Source organism: Dendrobates tinctorius, unplaced genomic scaffold, assembly GCF_039654945.1.
Source record: "Dendrobates tinctorius isolate UK_male_01 unplaced genomic scaffold, ASM3965494v1 ptg000075l, whole genome shotgun sequence".
NCBI classification, from domain to species: domain Eukaryota; kingdom Metazoa; phylum Chordata; class Amphibia; order Anura; family Dendrobatidae; genus Dendrobates; species Dendrobates tinctorius.
Window position 1 is genome coordinate 54,626,462 of NW_027361743.1, and position 22,756 is coordinate 54,649,217.

Genomic DNA, 22,756 nt, shown 5'->3' on the forward strand with positions numbered 1-22,756 from the left:
TGCCCAGGGGCCCAAGAGGTAAGGGGGCCACCACCACCTCCACTCAGGGGAAATTATGCATTATGATGAGCTATTCGACCTCTTGCGGACACAGCCAAAAAAAGGACCTCAGTGTAAGAACAATACAGTATATATACGCTTTGCTGTCCAATAGCTCATCATAATGAACAATTTTACCTGCTTTGGAGGTGGTGATGGGCCCCCTTAACTTTGGGTCACTGTACGGCTGCACAGGTTGCACCAATGATATGTCGGCCCTTGTATTGGACTGCAAAGGACCCATATATTGTTCTGTCACAATGTCCTTTTTCAGTCCATTTCCACCATTTGCAGACCGAGCACAAAATGTAAATGGGCCTTACACATGTGCCATTTAAAATACTACACAAACACACTATTGTATATGACAGATAGATGTTTGACCCTTTTAAGTACCTGGGCCACTACACAAATACAACTCCACAGCTTTCTAGCTTTACCCCTAGTTACTTCAATCCAGGGAAATACATTCATCACAACTCAAAAGGAAATAAAAGATAAGTTAAAGAGGCAATTACAGCAGGCATTAATCTGTTATAGAGCTCATTTGTACCTCGGCTTTGGAACATTGCAGTAAGTAGAAAATATCTGTAACTTATTGTAATTACTGATGGGATTGGCATTGTACGTCTAGGTTAACAATTAGACCATGAATTCTGCTGGATGTATAATTGCAAAAAAAATGTATTTAAGGCTAGTTTCACATTTGCGTGTCAGGGCGCAGCGTCGGCCTGCGCACGGCCGCCGCTAAGCCCCGCCCCCTGCTCCGCCTCTGGGCGCATGACGCTGCATGCGTCATGTGTCCCCTATCTTTATCACTGAGGACGCAGGCCGTGCGCAGTATGCGTTTGGCGGCGCCTGCGTACTTTTGACGGTGCGCCGAGCACAACCAAATTGCAACAGGTAGCATTTGGCGCTGGTCGACGCACCGTCAAAAGGACGCAGGCGCCGCCTAAAAGCATACTGCGCACGGCCTGCGTCCTCAGTGATAAAGATAGGGGACGCATGTAGCGTCATGCGCCCGGAGGCAGAGCTACCGGCAGAGGCACGGCAGGGGGCGGGGCTTAGCGGTGGCCGTGCGGAGGCCGACGCTGTGCCCTGACACGCAAATGTGTAACTAGCCTAACAGCGTATCCCTAGACTAAAATAGGCAAGATATGTCAAACATTGTTCTTTTGATCACGTTTTGTCAGGTTTATGTCTTATTTTAGGCTTCCTTTACGTACAAATAAACCTAGTTGGCACCACTTTCATTTTGGTCCTGCAAAAAAAAGTATGAGAGACAAGTAAGATTTTTTGCTCTCAAATGTTCTCAATGATATTGAAATGGAGTACGTTTCCATACTTCTAGAATGTAAGCTTTTTCCAGACTGGACCATTAAGCTGGTTGAGAAAAGAATAAAAAAGTACAGAAAAAAAAAAGTACGTAGACTCATATGTATATATTGAAATTCAGACATACATAGTGTGATGTATGGCACATGCTTACAAACATTTTTAATGTATACGTCTGCAGATGTGCAAATGTGACCCTAACCTAAGCCATACGTTTCTGTTGGTACCCACCCTACTGATCCCATACAATGCGCAATAAAATAACCTTATAGTGCTCTACTAATACAAATAGCGCCATACAGTAACTAAATATACTGCCATACATAACCCATAATAATCTCATAAAGTGCGAAAATCGCAGCATTTTCTATTCTTACAGTGTACAAATAATAGAAACTATACAGTTGACAGAATAGTGCAATAGAGCTCATATATTATTACTATATGGTGACCAAATAATGTACAGCTGCCTAAATATCATTTATCTATCCATCTATCTATCATCTATCTGTCAATCCATCCATCCTTTCATCCTTCCTTTTCAGACCGTGTTGTCTATCCAAGTTCTCGCTGACTTGTTGTGAATGTGTGTAATCATTAACCGATTAACACTGTTTTCTAGGAATGATTATTTACAGAGGAAACAGGAGGCAGAACAGATTAAGATAAAGGTTGAAAAACAGCTGGTGAGTAAAGATTTAGTTTTGTAAGTTTAATAATGATAGTTTTATTTCTATAGCACCGGCATATTTTGCAGCACTTTTCAGACGGGACATGGAATCATAGAATGGTAGAGTTGGAAGGGACCTCCTGGGCCATCTGGTCCAACCCCCTGCTCAAAGCAGGATTCACTAAATCATCCCAGACAGATGTCTGTCCAGCCTCTGTTTGAAGACTTCCATTGAAGGAGAACTCACCACTTCTCGTGGCAGCCTGTTCCACTCATTGATCACTCTAACTGTCAAAAAGTTTTTTGTAATATCTAATCTGTGTCTCCTCCCATTCAGTTTCATCCCAATGCTTCTAGTCTTTCCTTGTGCAAATGAGAATAAAGTTGATCCTTCTACAATGTGACAGCCCTTTAGATATTTGTAGACAGCTATTAAGTCTCCTCTCAGTCTTCTCTTTTGCAAACTAAACATTCCCAAATCCTGCAACCTTTCCTCATAAGGGTGTGTGCAGACGCTGCGGAATCCGCTGCGGATTAATCCGCACGGATTTTGCAAAAACCGCAGATAAACCGCAGGTCAAAAGACCTGCGGATTATCTGCGGTTTTTCCTGCGGTTTGGTCCTGCGGATTCACCATCTCCACAATGGTGGAGATAGGAACCCGCTGCGGATTCTGCAGAAAGAATTGACATGTCACTTCTTTCTGCGGTTTCAAAACCGCAGCAAATCCGCGCGGATTTTTCCACAACGTCTACACAGCGTTTTTTTTTTACCATTCATTTGAATGGTACTGTACACCGCAGCTAAAACTGCTGCGGGTCCGCAGCGGCCAAAAACGCTGCGGAAACGCAGCAGAATCCGCAGCATGTGCACGTACCCTTAGACAGGGTTTGCAGACCGGTCACTATTCTGGTCGCTCTTTTCTGAACTTGCTCCAGTTTGTTGATGTCTTTTTTAAAATGTGGTGCCCAAAACTGGACACAATATTCCAGATGAGGTCTGACCAAAGAGGAATAGAGGGAAATAATGACTTCACGTGATCTAGACTGTATGCTTCTGTTAATACATCCTAGAATTGCATTTGCCTTTTTTGCTGCTGCATCACACTGTTGACTCATATTCAGTCTGTGATCTATTAGTATACACAAGTCTTTTTCACATGTGCTGTCACTTAGCCCTATTCCTCCCATTCTGTATATGCTTTTTTAATTTTTATTGCTCAGATGTAGTACTTTGCATTTCTCCCTGTTAAAGTCAGACATTACAGACATTGTGTTTTTATTAATACACCTATCAACTATAAATCGTTTTTTAACTTCTGCTGGTTGTGTCCAGGGGCTCCGTCCTTCGTCTGCTGATCACTATGGTAAACATGTACCAGTTTCAAGAGTAGACGTTCGGGTGGATCACGCAGTAAACAACAGATTACCTCAGAAACAATATGCCAGAGACCATCAGGTAATTTTATTATCGTTAACTAGTCTTGCATTTTTGTTGATAAAAGATAAAAACATCAAGTTCACTCGGTCACTGTTAATGTAAGAGAGACAGGGTCAGGAAGCCATAATCCATAGCAACAGTTTTACCTGAAACCGTCACTTACTTTCTACATTTCTTCAGTCTGCCCCTGTGTCGCATAGCGGTACATTACATGCTATAGTAATGACTTTGAAGAGCCGATATCTAATTTCATGGGGCCACACACTGACACAGGCCTCTTGTGTTTAATGGAAAATCTAGGCCTGCCATAATATGGCTGCCATACTGGTGCATGGGGTCAGTACAGTATGTCTATTTTGCGCACACAGAGGTTAATTCCTGTCAGACTCCATACATACAGTATCTGCTAGAATACATTTTTTGGCATGTTCTATTTGATGTCCTATAGTCAGTACAGCAAGAACACCAAGATACGGACATCATATTTTTAATATATTCGCACCAAAACATTGAGAAACTTTTCCCATGATCTATATTGGGTAATTATGTATTTTGCCCTTGTCAAGGAGTAAAAAAAATAACAAAACGCATGACCAAGAGCATCCTATTTGCTCAAGAAATTGTCACAGTGGCCACGACAAATAATTTGTAATATGGGAATTCAAACATTCCTAATTTATTATAATGGCAGCCCCCCCCCCCCGTAGTCAGAATCAGCCATAACGGGGGGGTCGCATGGTTATATAGTCCGTGTTTTAAATCCAAAATTTTCTTATTTAGGCCTCTTTCACACATCAGGTTTTCGCCGTCAGGCGCGATCCGGCGCTTTTGACAGAAACCGGATCCGGCGAAATGCAATGCCGGATCCGGTTTCCCCCCCATTGACTTGCATTTGCGCCGGATCGCGCCGGATGGCCATGCGTTTCATCCGGTTTTCGCCGGATCCGGCAATGTGTCGCAATGTGTCGCGATCCGGCGTCTGGAAAAAATGTCTACTGTAACGTTTTTTGTCTCCGGCGAAAAAGCCGTACCCGCCGGATCCGGCGCGTCCGGCTTTTTCACACAATGAAAGCCTATGAGCGCCGCAATGCGCCGGATCCGGCGAAAGCCGGATCCGGCGGCCGGATCCGGTTTTTTGGTCTGAGCATGCTCAGTAGCTCTGCCCACAGGAGATATATAAAAGCAAGACAATGGGACCCTCAGCCACACCCAACATGCCACCCAAGCCAAGAACCAGGAGCAGGAGAAGGCAGCAGACATCTGCAGCAGCAGCACCATCAGCACCACCCCAAATGGAGCAGCATGCTGAACAACGGGAGGGGAGTCCAGAAGCAGATGAGAGACGGTAATTATCAAATCCCCCATTCCTCCAAACTAGGGCCATGGAATATCAAGATATTCATTGGCCCTTTGTTTCTCTTTATTCAACAGCCGCCAAAGAGATGCAGCAGCAGCAGCAGCAGCAGCAGAAATGGCATCACTGGCAGCAGCAATACCCACAGCCATGGAGTCTGGCCATCAACAGGACAGCACATCTTCTTCTGGGAGCCCTCCCTCGCATCGTCAGCGTTTGACGGTAAGTTTTTATTTCCAAAATCCATCATCTCTGTAATATATCTATTCATTGCCTTTTATTTCAAAACAGGAATCACAAGATGAAGAGGAGCTCCCAGAAGAAGAAGGAAGGGGTGGACAGACACCTGGAGTGGGCTCACAATTGGTAAGTTTTTTGCATCAAACGCAGAAACACAACATCACACTACACACAACACATAGAAAACAATGTTCTGCAGACCACACACAGCAAACAAATGCCTACATCCAAAGACATAACATTTTTTGTTTTCTTCTCTAGTCTTCCCAATCTGGTGCTCGGCCAAGAGGTCCTCGCAGTGCCTCCCAGGGTCGTCGGCGACAGCAACGCGGCGGTCACCAGCATGTAAGTATAAATATTTTTGCTTTGTTTTTTTGCACTTTTTATTTCATTTCTTTTGTGGAGGCTAATTATGTTATTTTTGTCTTTTTCTTTAACAGCCTTCACAGCGTGCTCCCGACTCTGACGGTGAGGATGGAGGGATTGATGTGGACCGCCTCATCGATCTCGTCAGAGAAAGGGAGCCGCTCTGGAATATGGCTGACCGCCGCCACGCTGACCTGATCGTTACCCGACGACTCTGGGAGGAAATCTGTTCTCTCCTTGTGGGCCGCTGGGAGGACCTCGAAGCTCGGGCCCAGATTAAAGAGCGTAAGTATATACAGTACCGGTTGCTTGATGTAAACCAGTGTTTCCCGAACTCCAGTCCTCGTGGTCCCCACGGATCATGTGTTCAGGATTTCTATTTACTATGGAAATCCTGAAAACATGACCCCTGGGGACCACGAGGACTGGAGTTTGTGAAACACCGATGTTGTATACTAACCACTCCTTTCTCATTTCAGGGAACAGAATTGTGAATCGGTGGCGGTCTGTGAGGGATCGTTTCAAGAAGGAGTTCAATAAAGAGATGCGGGCCCCGAGTGGATCTGGAGGACGCAGGAGCAAGTACAAGTACGCACAAGCCCTGTCGTTCCTCCGGGAAACAATGCTCACCAGAAGGTAAATATTACACACCACATGTGAAAAAAATGTTAGATGTAACTTTTTTTTTTCAGCCAGGGCCATACCATGTCAGTATTTTAATTGTTTTTTTTTCTCTTTATTACACAGCACGGTGAGCAGCACTCGGGAGCCTGCACGATTGGACCCTTCTGAGGCGATCCCTGAGGAGACCGGCACCGAGGGACACTTCGACCGCCCCGGTACATCTGCACCTTCCCAGCCTTCCCACACATTCGACCCATCTGTCCCATCCACCAGCACAGGAGCATCGTGGCCACCTACATTACATGAAGCTGCTGGTGAGGAGATCGCTTTCCCTTTACCCCACCCTTCTGCCCCTGCCACCTCTAGTACACCTGCGGGTACTGGGCGGCAGCGGCAGAGGGGTCAGGAAAAGACTTATGCGCCAGAGTTCTTGCATCTGAATGCATCTTTCCAGAACTGTCTAAAAGTCTTGTCAGAGCAAATCTCCGCAGGCTTTCAGCAGATCAACTCCAGCATTCTGGAGGTGAAGACACTTCTGCAAACCATGCATTCAGAAGCAAGATCTTCGCCAAACCACACCTTTTTCAGGTCTGTTGTGGAGCGCATGGCAACACTATCTCCTACCCAGCAGATGCATGTAATGCATTCGTGCCACGGTGCTCTACAGCAGGTTACCTCCCAACCTCCACCTCCCACCACTGTAGTTCCTCCACCTGCACCCCCTCCAGCCACTTTCCATCCTCCCCCTCCTATTACATCTGCACCCCATCCAGCCACTTTCCATCCTCCCCCTCCTATTACATCTGCACCCCCTCCAGCCACTTTCCATCCTCCCCCTCCTATTACATACCAGCAACCTCACCAGTACCAGACATCTCCCCACTTCCAGCAACTTGCCCCGTACCAAACTCCTTCCCCGTACCAAACTCCTTCCCCGTACCAAACTCCTTCCCCGTACCAAACTCCTTCCCCATACAACTTTCCATCAACATCATCTGCTCCTACAGTCCCTGCCCAACCCTCCACTCCACCGCCCACCACCTCTTCTGCCTCCCACATGTCCACCCATTCTGTAGCTTTTTCCACACCTTCACCTCTAACTGTTCCTTCCCCACCACGATCCCAGTCCTCTCTCCACACACCCAGTGTAGAAGTGTCCCGCAGCCCCTCCAGCAGTATTTCCACCCCACAGTACACAGATTTGTAATGTTTTTTTGTTGTAATAAAAATGCCCATTGGGTTTAAAACCTTTATTAAAAAAGTTTTTTGCACTTTAAAAAAAAAAAAAAAAAAAAAATTTAAATAAAAGTTAAATTATCGTTTCACAATGGTTGTCTGTCATTTCTTTTTGTGGCGAACTATGTTTTAAAAAAAGGTTAAATACAGGGTATTTCAAAGGTAAAAAGGTATTCAAAACCAGGTATATAACTGTGGGTAAATTTTAGCTTTTTGCCACAGTTGTGTTCCTGGTTGTGTTTGAAGCAAAGTATTTCACCTAAAAAGTTGTGTTTATTGTTGGTGATTTCCTACCAATGTACACAACTTTTGTTAAAAGGTGAAATACTTTGCATAAAACACAACCAGGTACACACCTGTGGCCTAAAGGTAAAAATAGTAAGACCATGACAAGATAGCCAACTTTGGTTGGCAAAGGTATATACTGTTGGTCCAGAAGGTACACAAGTTTAGGGCAAAAATCTCTCACACTCTGTCATCCCAGTGTACTCTGCCTTGAGGTGACATAAAGTATAGTGGAAAATTGTCCCTGAAACCGTCACAGAACTTCTAGTGGTAATATTTCCAATGACAACATCCATCTTCGCCAGTAACTTGCTCTTCTCTCCAACCTGCACTTTCTTCTCTACAACCTGTCAAAGAAGGGCTGTAGGAACACGCTATATCTAGTTTTCCAGTAGCCAATCCCGTTCGGAAGGCCACAAGGGTCAATTTTAAAAACCGGATCCGGCGTAATCCGTCGAAAAACGGATAGAAAAACGGATGAACCGGATGAGACGGATCCGGTTTTGTCTGTCAAGAACAAGACGGATCCGGCAGAAAACCGTATCCGGCACTTCAGGTTTTACAAAACATTTGCCGGATCCGGCATTCCGGCACAACGCCGGATCGCGCCTGACGCCGAAAACCTGATGTGTGAAAGTAGCCTAACATTGATTATTTTCCCTCAGGAGCGGTCATTTAAGGGTTCAGTGTGTTGGTCAGCTGATTTTATTTGTAATCTGATCTGGTTATGTCAGGTTTTCTTGGCGCCGTTTTTAACGGGCTGGGATTGGTTAAAGTGTTTTGGCGGTTATTCTAGTGGGTGTTTAGTTTATTTACCTCAGCAGCGGTTTTCCTGTGAAGACAGAAGATCCCCCACCCTCCCTCCCTCAAAGTTTTTATTTTTGTCTTGATGTTTTATTCTGAGGGAAAATCTCCCATTTTTATGGGAGGATTGTGTCTTGGAATGGTAATTTATGGTTATTTATATGGATTTATCTATTTAATACTTGGTGTTATTATATTTTAACCCAAAAATAAAACTCACGGCCACTTTTTACCCATTAGGCTGGTTTCACATTAGCGCTTTTTAAGCGCACGCACGGCCGGGGGTAGCTCCGCCCCGAGCCGGCTCTCTGCCCGGCGTGCCCGCCCCTTGCTTGTAGCGCCGCCTCCTAGCGCACAGCGGCGCCTGCGATCGGCGCACCCTATCTTTAGCATAGGGTGCGCAGGCCATGCGCTAGTTGCGCTTTGACCTGCGCTGCGCACTTTTGACGGTGCGCCGTGCGCGCCAAAATCAAACTTTTCGGATTTTGGCGCGCACGGCGCACCGTCAAAAGTGCGCAGCGCAGGTCAAAGCGCAACTAGCGCACGGCCTGCGCACGATCTGCGCACCCTATGCTAAAGATAGGGTGCGCCGATCGCAGGCGCCGCTGTGCGCTAGGAGGCGGCGCTACAAGCAAGGGGTGGGCACGCCGGGCAGAGAGCCGGCTCGGGGGCGGAGCTACCCCCGGCCGTGCGTGCGCTTAAAAAGCGCTAATGTGAAACCAGCCTTACCTGATTGTCTGGTCTCTTTTATTATTAGATCATAAGTCGGGCTTGTATAACCATGAGTCCGTCAGCTGAAAACTACTGTTCAACCAAAGCGCAGGCACTTGGTGCAACTTTGGTGTGACCATAGAGTTAGTGCCCCGTTGGACCTACTTGTTTTCCATCTATCCTCCCCTCTCCCTGTCTGCACCAATTGTCTGTGCTTGGTTTGAAGTCATTTTGTGCTGACCGACTCCCTCTAACACTGCTCATCTGTTCAACCAAAGGCCCCATGTAAACATAGAACACAGCATTATTCCAGGATGTGTACACTTTTTTTTTTTTTACTTTTACGAAAAAAACCAGATAGAATTATGTGTATATTTTATTAAATTATGCGTAAAATTTGCTTAACAGGAACATCTGAGACAACTTGAAGTCATCCGCCAACAATATCGAAATGAGGTTAGAGAAATCAGAATGAAAGCTGGTGCACACCAGGTAACGTGTCCCTTTTCTATGATTTCATATCGTTGGGATAGGTGCAACCGTGGTATTGAGGTATGGACTGGGACTGAAATTCAGCCCTGGCATTAGATATCGCAAAGGCCCATGTTGTTCCCATCCCCAAGCACCAGATGAAATATATTACTAATATTACCTTGGATGAAGGAAAACAAGATTTACTACATTACCAATATTATTGATTCCCGTGACCTGCTGGGATAAGTGTTGGATTTTTGGTGATTTTGTGCTCCATCACAACTCTTAACAGTATGGGTGTCTTGAGAACACCAATTCAGTTAACAGGGTAGCAGCCAAAGCAGCCCATGACCAGACAGGCCCTTCTGGCATTTGCCAGAATTGCCAAATGGCCAGTCCGGCCCTGGTGGTGTTACCGGAAGCATTAAACTGCTACACTTGGTATCTATGAAAGCTTCTGCCCCAGGTACAAAGATGCACTGAAGCCCCAGCCTTAAAGGTGGATTTGATTAGAAAAAACAAGCAAATACCAAACAAAAAAGCTGTGCCTCTAGAACATCATGATATGACAATCACTGACCAGTGAAATGACTAACACTGATTATCTTGTAATTATGTTAAATGGTGGGAGAATGCATTGCATCTTGCTGCATGGGAGGCTGTGTCACTGCAAACCGGTCAGAGCGCCCAATCGGTTCATTACTGAAAACTCTTACAATGGGCTCTTGAACACCAGAATTGGACCACGGCGCAATGAAAGAAGATGTTCTATGAAGAAACAAGAAGTCAATTGTTCCTCCATGACTCATGAGTCAATGCAAAAGCCCCTGGCAAGGGAGGAAGGGGGAGCAGGTAGATTGAAGAGGAGAATAATTTTTGCAGGAAAAAGAGACTTCCAGTTTCTACATAGAGCAGAGAAAGGAGAAGAACTATCTGGGTAGAAAGGCAAAATCAGCAATTGTAAGCACACAGTGCTATGTAATATGCTGATTGCAATATATTAAGAGGACAAAAACTTTGATGGGATTAGGACATTGCTGCCCACCAAGTACAACCCTTCATGGTAGTGATATTCCCAATTAGATATGGGGTCTTGCAGCAGGGTAATGCGCCATGCCACACTGCAAAGATTTTTTGGGAAAATTTTGTAGAACATGGCAAAGAGCTCTGGAAGGTCCACAATGGCTAAGGCAAATGGCCATGAGAGTAGCTCACCCGACTGTGAGGGCACTGTGGTGTAGTGACCACTGTGTCCGCTAGGGGGCGCTGTGTGTGTGTCCCAGGATGAACGGATAGCCTTGTCCAGAGTGGTAACAGGAGCAGGGTGCTAAAGGATCGTTATGTATCTCAAGGTGGGAGGCCTTGGGATGGAGACTTGCTTATGTGCTGATCAGCAGAGCTAATCTTTCAGTCCAATGTGTCAGGGAGAAGTCTCCATGTAGCTGCTGAGACGGGCTGGACAAGTTACCTACAAACCCACCCAGGGGGTGTGTTTAAGAACGCTATTGTAAAGTATGTATGAGTGGTTGAAGGACCTGTGATGAGGTCATAGCCATGTGACCCGGTGGGCGTGGCTACGGACCATATAAGGTGGCCAGGGTAGGTCACATGGAGGGAATGCAGGGACCTGGTTGGTCCGTTTTGGAAGGTCCTGTCTGAGAGAGATGGGGCTGTCTTCGTGACAGCAAGTGAACGCTATGTTTAATGGCTGCACGTGCCTGATAGTTCTCTGGAGGGAATGGACGCCTGCAGTGAGCTGAAGCAGCCATGAGGGAACCCTGACGGGTGAGATAACTGTGAGGCTGAAGAGCCTGCGTATGGAACATTGCATAACCTGTGTGACCACAGGTAAACAGAGTGAAGCTCTGTCATGGACGCTATGCTGTTTTCTATTGCTTTGATGGTTTATGATGCATGAATAAACCGCATGGACTGAGATTTTATGGAAAACCTGTGCCGGATCTGATTATTTGGCTGCCAAGCGAGTGTCCGCTATCTGAATGATAGCCTACCTTACAATTGGTGGAGAATGCTATGGGCAGTGTTGTAGCCTTGTTGCTAGGAGCAACGGATGAGGACTGCAAAGTTCGGTTGCTAAGAGCAACGGTTTCCAAAGGCACATGGTGCAGTGCTGGCAATGCTGAGTTGGGAGAGCCAGTCAGTGGAAAAGACTTATAGGACACCTTTGCGGTAGAGGGGTCCGAGAACCTGCGCGGCCAGCAGGTGACGGTCGTGAAAGCCGTGTGAAATGCTGACCGGGGTCAGTGAGAAAGAGACTGGTGACTGCTAGGGTGCCTCTGCGGATAAGAGGTACCCGAGGACATGTGTGGCTGACACAGGTAACGGACAGGAGTTCGTGTTCTGACCTTGGTCAGTGAGAGAGACTGTGTACCTGGAGGGTTCAGTGAGCAAGGTCCTGCAGGGTCAGTGTTGGGAGATTCCAGGAGTAGAGTCGCATCCCTGGAGCACGTGGTATGACCTTGAACCTGGTGAGGCGTAAGTGTTGGACAGTCTCAGGCGGAGACAGATGTCCTGAATAGCACCCGCTGAGCCCCTGGACTTGGTGAGGCTGGTGTGTTGGGAGACAATGGGAGGAGGGTCGGCTCCCTGAATAGCACCTGTGTGTTGGACGGTCTCAGGCGGAGACGGAACGTCCTGAATAGCATACAGACAGGACACGTGAGTTTGGTGTTGCATGTGTGTTTTTTTTTCTTTTCTCTCTAAAGTCAGCTTGCGGTGGCTCAGGAGAGTCACGAAGGTGACAATTGGCTTGCTGTAACTCAGCGGGGTTACGAAGGGGACAAGCGGCTTCCTGTAACTAGGCGGGGTTACAAAGGTGACACCAGCAGCTGTGTGTGAACGGCAGCCGGAGGTGTCGGAGATCGGTGACAGCAGGAGCTGTTGTGGTGCCAGCAAGGACTTGTGTGGTATCGTAAAGGACAGAAACTGTGTTGTGTGAACTGTGGTCTGAGAAGACCTGTAGAATGGACATGGGGAGATCCCGAAAGGGGGCGGCGGCCCAAATCAGGGTGGTAGCCCAAAAGTAGGTGGAGTCCCAAAAGGTGGCAGTGACCCAAAAAGGGGTGGTAACCCAAAAGGGGGTGTAGTTCCAGAGGGAGGCGGTGGTCCAAATTGGGATGGTGGTCCAGAAAGGGGCAGAGTTTGCAAAAGGGGCAGCACTGGGTACCTCAGTGGACATGTCTGGGGAACCGTCAGTGTGTGTGTGTGTGTCTTTTGAGGAGTGCGGCATGTATTTTCCAGATAACGACGGGCCACAGGTGTGTACCGTAATGCTGCACTGGGAAGGAGTCTCTGGTAGGCTGGACTCAAAGAGTCAGGTGACTCTGACAGGAACTCCGCTCGTTTTATCTCTGACTGAGAAAAACGTCAGAGTTCGCTGTGACCACGGGGTCATTGTGAATTATACGGTGGACAGAGTCCTGATTGAGATGACAAAGGGGGTTAACTGTCAAGGTGGTTGTATGCCACCAAACTTAGTGCATCCCTTTGAGAGGGGTCGGGACTTTGTCTTGTTTGATGATATATGGCAGGAGGATGGAGACGTTCCTACTGTTGGGTTAGCAGACATGGTGACGGTGACGCCTGCTAAGCTGGACAGGTCAGTTGTAGAAGTGACCGGATGAAGGGGTACATCTGCCCAACTTACGGACCTGACGTCTCGTGACATGACGGATGGTGGGCTGGGAGATGAGATGACTGGAGTGGACACACGGTCAGAGGGTAACTGGAGGGTTGTCTTGGATGATCGGCGTGACTCAGACTCTAGGGGTGATTGTGGCTCTGTGAGAGAGAGGGAGCACAGACTAGGTGAGCTAGAGAAAGAAGTCTTCGAGCTCAAAGGTCATTTGGCATCGTGGCAAGGTCTGAATAAGTCCCTCAGAGAAGAAGTAGGAGTACTAACAGAAACTGTAAGAGGTCTTCTGCGGGAGAAGAAGTGGGACGAAGACTTACAGCGGCCAGGCCTGAGTGGTGAACAGAGTGAAGACAAGAAGAAACTGGAGAGTATGGAAGCAGAGATGATCCATATGCAAGAGAAGCTTGCTGCTGCAGAGCATGCTAAAAGGCAAGCACAGCAGGAAAGAGATGAATTGGCTGATGTGATTGAAAACAACAATGGTAAAGATGCTCTGGCTTTGGAAGAAAAGAGGCGGTTAGTCTCGCATTGTTCAGCTGGAAGAAGTGGAGGAAGAACACGGCAACGTTGAATTAGCCAATGACAGGCTGAGAAAGGCCACACTTCAGGTTGTCCAAATGAATGCTGATCTGAAGACAGAACATAGTAATGCTCAGAAGAATGAGAGTGCCCGTCAGCAATTAGTTCGCTAGAATAAGGAGTTAGAAGCAAAGGTTGCACAACGGGAGGAACAGCTTGATGCGGAAATTAAAGTGCGACAATCTGCAAGCAAACAAATACGTTGTACGGAGAAAAAACTGAAGGTTGTACTAAGGCAAATGGATGATGAAAGACGTAGTTCTGAGCAGTACAAAGACCTGGCGGAGGGAAAAAATATGCGTCTGAAACAGCTGAAACGCCAGGTGGAAGAAGCAGAGAAAGAGGCTCAACGTGCCAATACGTTGCACTGTAGATTACAGTGTGAACTGGAGGATGTTACAGAGACAGCAGGTGCTATGAACCGTGAGGTTAATGCACTGAAAAGCAAACTTAGACGTGGTGGGGTACCATTTGTTACAAGACGCTTAGATAGAGAGAGGATGGTGACTGAACAGTGTCTGATGACGCAGACAGACCGTGACTGGAAGGTCAAAGACAACGACCGATAGGCCTCCCCCGCCCCCAGCGGTCAGAATAACGTAGGGATGAGGCAGTGTGACAGATGGAGACGGTTCTCTCAACCTGTGGGGCAAGGTGTAATGAGTGCCCGGTCTCGAGATCCTGGTGTAATGTTGTGTGTTCAACCCCACAAGTTTGAACAGAGGGGGGGTATGTGATGTAGTGACCACTGTATCCGCTAGGGGGCGCTGTGTGGGTGTCCCAGGACGAACGGATAGCCTTGTCCAGAGTGGTAACAGGAGCAGGGTGCTAAAGGATCGTTATGTATCTCAAGGTGGGTGGCCTTGGGATGGAGGCTTGCTTATGTGCTGATCAGCAGAGCTGATCTTTCGGTCCAATGTGTCAGGGAGAAGTTTCGAGGTAGCTGGTAAGATGGGCTGGACAAGTTACCTACAAACCCACCCAGGGGGTGTGTTTAAGAACGCTATTGTAAAGTGTGTATGAGTGGTTGAAGGACCTGTGATGAGGTCATAGCCATGTGACCCAGTGGGCGTGGCTACGGACCATATAAGGTGGCCAGGGTAGGTCACTATCAGGATCCTGACAGCGCCGGCGTACAGCCTCCGCTGAGCAGGGACTCACCCGCACTGTAGGGACCCCTGGGGACCAGAATAGCCAGAAAGTATAGGTGCACAGGACCTTAGTGATGAAGTTTAGCAAGCCGGCACGGGACCTACGGTCATGTGACTGCAAGGGGGCGGGGCTTAGCGTCCCTGCTTTCACAGAAGACAGCAAACTCGGAGACAGGCAAAACGGAGGTCGTTCACAGTATGGACAGTGAGGTACAGGAGGGGTAAACAGACGGGAGGTCAGACAAAGCCAAAGGTCATACACAAGAGGGTGACGCGGCACCAAGGGGACAAGCAGAGAGTCATACACGAGAGGTAGCGCAGTACAAGAGGGACAGGCAGAACTCGTAACAGGGACAGAACCGAATTAAAAACCAAACAAGCAAACAAGATATCAGGCACAAGGCACACGTACGCACAAGGTCAACTAACTCAGCCGACGGCAGGAGTATAACTGACACCGGACCTAGGTCCAATGAGCATTAAATAGCCACCCTCTGCCAGGGAGAGGCGGAATAATTAACCCCCAATCAGACCAGGACGGGCCAAAGTGAAACCCCGTCCCGGATCATGACAGTCACATGGAGGGAATGCTGGGACCTGGTTGGTCCGTTTTGGAAGGTCCCGTCGGAAAGAGATGGGGCTGTCTTCCTGACAGCAAGTGAACTGTTGTGAGCTCATTTTCGGGTTTGCCTTCTGGTGAGGGTTATGGAGCTGGCTGTGCTGACTGAGGAGTAGTGAGTTCTCTATCTGGACTCCCTCTGTTGGTGAAGGGAGGTAATGAAGCTGATCTAAATGGCAGAGACCGGCCACCTGAGGAAGAGGACTGTGATTGGATATCAGAAATTTCTGATTGGATTTAAGGCAGCCGACTCCCTAGTTTCTTGCTGGTGATTTCTCCTGACTGTGGCTTCTGGTTTCCAGTTTGGTTCCTGCCGCCTTAAAGCTAAATTTTCTCTGCTATTGTTCATATGAGTTTTCGTCTGGTTTACTTAGTTTTTGTGTTCAGACAGCCCTGGCTGGGACTGGGCTGAATCCCCATTTTGTCTCTGATCAGTTGATCTCTTTTGCTCTGTTTTCAGAATATACCTGAGTGCTGATATAGGGAATAGAAGTCTAGCGGCTTCAGGGCCTTTTTCTATCAGACGTGTTGGACATTTTTTGGCAGGGTTTTTGCGTGATTGCAGAAAGCAGCTTTTCTTTCCTGTCCTTTCTAGTTAGTGAGGGCCCCATCGTTTGCTCAGCCTATCTTTCTATCTGTGTTTGTGTTTTCATCTTGTTTCACCGACAATACATGTGGGGGGCTGTCTATTGCTTTGGGGTCTGCTCTGGAGCAGTTTAGATTTTCCCTTTCTTTCTTTAGGCTTATGTAGTTCTCCGGCCGTGATGAGGCGTCTAGGACCATTGTAGGCACGCTCCACGGCTACTGCTAGTTGTTGTGGATAGGATCAGGGGGTCTGCAATCCGCTAGTTACCAACCTCTCCGGTTTTCTGGACTTAGCTTGCTTTTTGTTTTTCCCTCATCGGTGACTCATAACAGAATCACCAGCCATACCGCAGTTTCTAGGGTACTCAAAAGCAGGAGAGAATTGCAAAAAAAAAAAGTGTCGGAATTTTTTTTTTTATATATGTATATTTTCTCCTCTTTTTCTCTGGGGCCGTAGGAGGATTCTTTTTTTTCTTTCTCCTTGATGGAGATTAAGCAATCGTCTGATCGTGTGGAGCAGCTTGCTGCTGAAGTGTGGGGAATTTCCACCTATCTCACTCATTCACATGCTGTTGAACCAAAGATCCCTACTCCTGATGTGTTTTTTGGGGATCGGTCTAAATTTTTGAATTTTAAGAATAATTGTAAATTATTTCTTGCCTTGAAGCCTAACTCATCGGGGAGCGCAGCAGGTTAAAATTGTCATCTCCTTGCTGCGTGGCGATCCCCAGGATTGGGCGTTTTCTTTGACACCTGAAGATCCTGTTTTGACTAATGTGGATGCATTTTTTCAAGCCTTGGGGTTGTTATATGATGAACCTAATGCTATTGATCAAGCTGAGAGAGCCCTATTGGGATTGAACCAGGGTCAGGATCCTGCAGAGTTATACTGTCAGAAATTCCAAAAGTGGGCGGTCCTTACTACATGGAATGATAGTGCATTGGCAGCTCTCTTTCGGAAGGGTTTGTCTGAAACTTTAAAAGATACTATGGTGGGATTTCCTGTTCCCTCTGGTCTTGACGATTCTATGTCATTAGCCATTCAAGTTGATCGGCGTTTACGTGAACGCAAGACTACACGGGAGGCGCTGCCACCTTTTGAACAAATGTCTGAACCTATGCAATGTGATAGAGTTTTGTCTAGGGCGCAACATCAGGGGTTTAGAAGGCGTAATAAGCTGTGTTTTTTCTGTGGAGATGCCTCTCATGTTGTTTCTGTCTGCCCTAAACGAGAGAAACGTTTTGCACACACATTTGCTGTGGGTGGTGTACAACCTAAGTTTCTTTTGGCAATTACTTTGATCTGCTTCTTATCCACATTTTCCGCGAAGGCTTTTGTGGATTCTGGAGCGGCCTTGAATCTGATGGACTTGGATTTTGCTAAACGTTGTGGTTTTCCTATGACACCTCTGCGGACACCTATTCCTTTGAGGGGTATTGATGCTACTCCTTTGGCGAAGAATAAACCTCAGTTTTGGACCCAGGTGATAATGCGGGTCGCCCCAGACCACCAAGAAAATTGCAGATTTTTGGTGTTGCATAATTTACATGATACCATTGTTCTGGGTTTTCCCTGGTTGCAAATCCATAATCCGGTTTTGGATTGGAAATCTGTGTCTGTGGTGAGTTGGGGTTGTCAGTGTGCTCTTGTCGACACTCCTGTTTTCTCCACCTCTCCCCAGTCGCATGATGTTCCTGACTATTTGGCTGATTTTTATGATGTATTTAGTGAGAGCAAGTCTGCGTCTTTGCCTCCTCATAGGAGTTATGACTGTGCAATTGAGTTGAGACCTGGGTGTAAATTTCCCAAGGGTCGACTTTTCAATTTATTTGTACCCGAACACGAGGCTATGTGATCTTATATTAAGGAGTCGTTGGAGAAGGGTCATATTAGACCATCCTTTTCGCCCTTAGGTGCTGTTTTTTTTTTCGTGGCCAAGAAAGATGATTCATTAAGGCCTTGTATTGACTATCGTTCCCTCAACAAACTTACGGTTAAATATCAGTATCCATTACCCCTGATTTCTGATTTATTCTCCAGAGTTAAAGGTGCTTGCTGGTTTACTAAGCTTGACCTCAGGGGGGCGTATAATCTTATTCGCATCAAGCATGGGGATGAATGGAAGACTGCGTTTAATACTCCGGAGGGACATTTTGAGTACCTGGTGATGCCTTTTGGGCTCACTAATGCCCCTTCTGTCTTCCAATCCTTCATGAATTATATTTTCCGGGACTTTGTGGATAAGTTTTTGATCATCTATCTGGATGATATTTTGATCTTTTCCAGGGATTGGGATTCTCATGTGGAACATGTTCGGACTGTGTTCCGGATTTTGAGAGTGAATTCCTTGTATGTTAAGGGATCGAAGTGCCTTTTTGGTGTACAGAGGATTTCATTTTTGGGATTTATTTTGTCTCCGTCAACTATTGAAATGGACCCGGCCAGGGTACAGGCCATTTATGATTGGGTTCAACCCACTTCTTTGAAGGCTCTCCAGAAGTTTTGGGGTTTTGCTAATTTTTATCGTAAATTTATAGCTTATTTTTCTGGTATTGCTAAACCACTGACTGATTTAACTAAGAAGGGTGCTGATGTGCTGAGTTGGTCTTCAGAGGCTGTTTCAGCCTTTCAGGAGCTGAAGCGGAGGTTCACTTCTGCTCCGGTTTTGCGGTAGCCTGATATCTCACTTCCTTTTCAGGTGGAGGTAGACGCTTCAGAGATTGGTGCAGGAGCTGTTTTGTCCCAAAAAGATCCGGTGACGTCTAAAATGAATCCCTGTGCCTTCTTTTCCCGAAAGTTCTCCCCATTTGAACGCAACTATGATGTGGGGAATCGGGAATTGTTAGCCATGAAATGGGCATTTGAGGAGTGGAGACATTGGTTGGAGGGAGCTAGACATCAAGTTGTGGTCCTCACTGACCACAAGAATTTGATTTACCTTGAGTCGGCCAAACGCTTGAATCCTAGACAGGCTAGGTGGGCCTTGTTTTTTACGCGTTTTGATTTTGTGGCTAGACGGAGACTCCAGTATTTGGTCAAGTGGAAGGGTTATGGCCAGGAGGACAATTCTTGGGTCTCTGCCTCTGATATTCATGCCGATAGATTGGTTCGTGCTTTTCATCGGGTCCATCCTGATCAGCCCGGTGGCGTGGATGAGGGTTTGGTGACCCCTCCTTAAGGGGGGTGGTACTGTTGTGAGCTCATTTTCGGGTTTGCCTCTGGCTTCTGGTGAGGGTTATGGAGCTGGCTGTGCTGACAGAGGAGTAGTGAGTTCTCTATCTGGACTCCCTCTGTTGGTGAAGGGAGGTAATGAAGCTGATCTAAATGGCAAAGACCGGCCACCTGAGGAAGAGGACTGTGATTGGATATCAGGAATTTCTGATTGGATTTAAGGCAGCCGACTCCCTAGTTTCTTGCTGGTGATTTCTCCTGACTGTGGCTTCTGGTTTCCAGTTTGGTTCCTGCCTTCTTAAAGCTAAGTTTTCTCTGCTATTGTTCATATGAGTTTTCATCTGGTTTACTTAGATTTTGTGTTCAGCCAGCCCTGGCTGGGACTAGGCTGAATCCCCATTTTGTCTCTGATCAGTTGATCTCTTTTGCTCTGTCTTCAGAATATACCTGAGTGCTGATATAGGGAATTGAAGTCTAGCGACTTCAGGGCCTTTTTCTATCAGACGTGTTGGACATTTTTTGGCAGGGTTTTTGCGTGATTGCAGACAGCAGCTTTTTTTTTCCTGTCCTTTCTAGTTAGTGAGGGCCCCATCATTTGCTCAGCCTATCTTTCTATCTGTGTTTGTGTTTTCATCTTGTTTCACCGACAATACATGTTGGGGGCTGTCTATTGCTTTGGGGTCTGCTCTGGGGCAGTTTAGATTTTCCCTTTCTTTCTTTAGGCTTATTTAGTTCTCCGGCCATGACGAGGCATCTAGGACCACCGTAGGCACGCTCCACGGCTACTGCTAGTTGTTGTGGATAGGATGAGGGGGTCTGAAATCCGCTAGTTACCAACCTCTCCGGTTTTCTGGACTTAGCTTGCTTTTTGTTTTTTCCTCCTCGGTGACTCATTCATAACAGTGAACGCTGTGTTTAATGGCTGCACGTGCCTGATTGTTCCCTGGAGGGAATGGACGTCTGCAGTGAGCTGAAGCAGCCATGAGGGAACCCTGACGCGTGAGATAACGGTGAGGCTGAAGAGCCTGCGTATGGAACATTGCATAACCTGTGTGACCACAGGTAAACAGAATGAAGCTCTGTCATGGACGCTATGCTGTTTTCTATTCCTTTGATGGTTTATGATGCATGAATAAACCGCATGGACTGAGATTGCTTTATGGAAAACCCATGCCGGATCTGATTATTTGGATGCCAAGCGAGTGTCCCCTATCTGAATGACAGCGCTACCTTACAGTACGTATAGCGACGCTCCCGCGCCAGGCTGCTGTGTAGGTGCGGGAGCACCACTATGCGCTATACGTACCCTCACAGCCAGGTCCGCAGCTACTCTCATGGCCATCTGCCTTAGCCATTGTTGACCTTCCAGGGACTCTAGTACTTACTCATATACCTTATATTCTTCTCACACCTTGGACTAAGCGACTCTATGATTAAGACCCGGGAAGGGTGTTTCAGTCACTTTGTACCATTATTATTTTTTCAATTTCATTTTTTACCTTAATTTTGCTTCCTTGAATTTATTTTGTTATACTTTGTTATTTCCTCTATAATAAATGATCACTATTTACGCAAGAGATCAATTAGAGTGTGTGGTGAATATTGACTCTCCATGTTTTCCCAACAGCACAAATGACAAGGGCCAATACAAGTGTATGGGTCCGTGTAAACATGCCGTATGTGTGCTGTACATGTTTAACATTGAAAATATGTAAGAAACTTTGTAATTTCATTTCCAGTGTCCATACCGGAAAAACACGGATGGCACATGGACGACACACTGATTCAAAACACTGGTGACACCGATATCGGTGTAACATGAACATGTTTTATATGGACATGGCCTAACAGTGTTGTTGGTGGAATATTTCAGGATTGGGGGGACTCACTTTGAGTTTTGACCGGGGCCCCAATTTGTCTAAAACCGGCTCTGGGTGTGACCAACTGTTCCAGAATCAGGAGTGAGGCTGGACACATGCCATATTTGGTATCTAGGCAACTAATATAATAATAATAATAATAATAAATTTTATTTTTATAGCGCCGACATATTCCGCAGCACTTTACATTTCAGAGGGGATTTGTACAGACAATAGACATTACAGCATAACAATAATCACATACAGTAGATTATAACAAATACCAAGAGGAGTGAGGGCCCTGCTCGCAAGCTTACAGTCTATGAGGAAAGAGGTAGACACGAAAGGTGGGTGGTAACAGTTGCCCTGATTGTATGGACCAGCCATAATGTTAAGTGTGTAACAGTACAGACACAGAGGGCTAATGGATGCATAAAGCATGTGGGAACATGATGCTGGGAACCTGGTTATGGTAAAACTTTTGGCTCTGCCACACAGGGATAGATTAGGTTAATGTGTTGAGGCGATAGGCCAGTCTGAATAAATGCGTTTTCAGGACACGCTTAAAATTGTGGGGATTGGGGACTAATCGTATTGACCTGGGAAGTGCATTCCAAAGAATTGGCGCGGCACATGTAAAGTCTTGGAGACGGGAGTGGGAGGTTCTGACTATTGAGGATACTAACCTCAGGTCATCAGCAGAACGGAGGGCGCGGGTAGGGTGGTATACTGAAACAAGGGAGGAGATGTAGGGTGGTGCTGAGCCATGGAGGGCTTTGTGGGTGAGGGTAATAAGTTTATACTGAATTCTGGAGTGGATGGGTAGCCAGTGTAATGACTGGCACAAGGTAGAGGCATCGGTGTAACGATTGGTGAGGAATATGATCCTGGCTGCAGCATTCAAGACAGATTGGAGAGGGGAGAGTTTGGTAAGAGGGAGACCGATTAGAAGAGAGTTACAATAGTCGAGACGAGAATGAATAAGAGAAACAGTAAGAGTTTTTGCAGAGTCAAAAGTAAGAAAAGGTCGAATTCTAGAAATGTTTTTGAGGTGCAGATGACAAGAGCGAGCCAGTGATCGAATGTGGGGGGCAAAGGAAAGCTCGGAATCAAGTATGACCCCAAGACAGCGGGCATGTTGCTGGGGAGTAATAGTGGAACCACACACGGAAATGGCTATGTCGGGTGTAGGTACATTAGTAGCGGGAGGAAACACAAGGAGTTCAGTCTTTGACAGGTTCAGTTTCAGATATAGTGAGGACATGATATTAGACACAGCGTTTAGACAATCGCCAGTGTTTTCTAGAAAGGCTGGCGTGATGTCAGGAGAAGAAGCATATAATTGGGTGTCATCAGCATAGAGATGGTACTGGAAACCAAATCTACTGCTTGTTTGACCAATAGGGGCAGTGTACAAGGAGAAGAGGAGGGGGCCTAGAACCGATCCTTGAGGAACCCCAACAGTAAGGGGAAGGTGAGAGGAGGAGGAACCGGCAAAAGAAACAGTAAAGGAGCGGTCGGAGAGATAGGAGGAGAACCAGGAGAGAACGGTGTCCTT

The 22,756-nt window shown here is 46.7% G+C and overlaps 1 protein-coding gene across 7 annotated transcripts in view; it reads left to right on the forward strand.

The window, feature by feature from the left end:
- The window catches only part of NEK5 (NIMA related kinase 5), a 171,644-nt gene that overhangs the window by 128,100 nt on the left and 20,788 nt on the right, over nucleotides 1-22,756 (forward strand). For all 7 annotated transcript variants that reach the window (XM_073583298.1, XM_073583297.1, XM_073583295.1 and 4 more), the window contains 3 exons: nucleotides 1,997-2,060; nucleotides 3,380-3,502; nucleotides 9,513-9,596. In XM_073583298.1, the coding sequence (XP_073439399.1) occupies nucleotides 1,997-2,060; nucleotides 3,380-3,502; nucleotides 9,513-9,596 (271 nt within the window). The remainder of the gene's footprint in view (nucleotides 1-1,996; nucleotides 2,061-3,379; nucleotides 3,503-9,512; nucleotides 9,597-22,756) is intronic.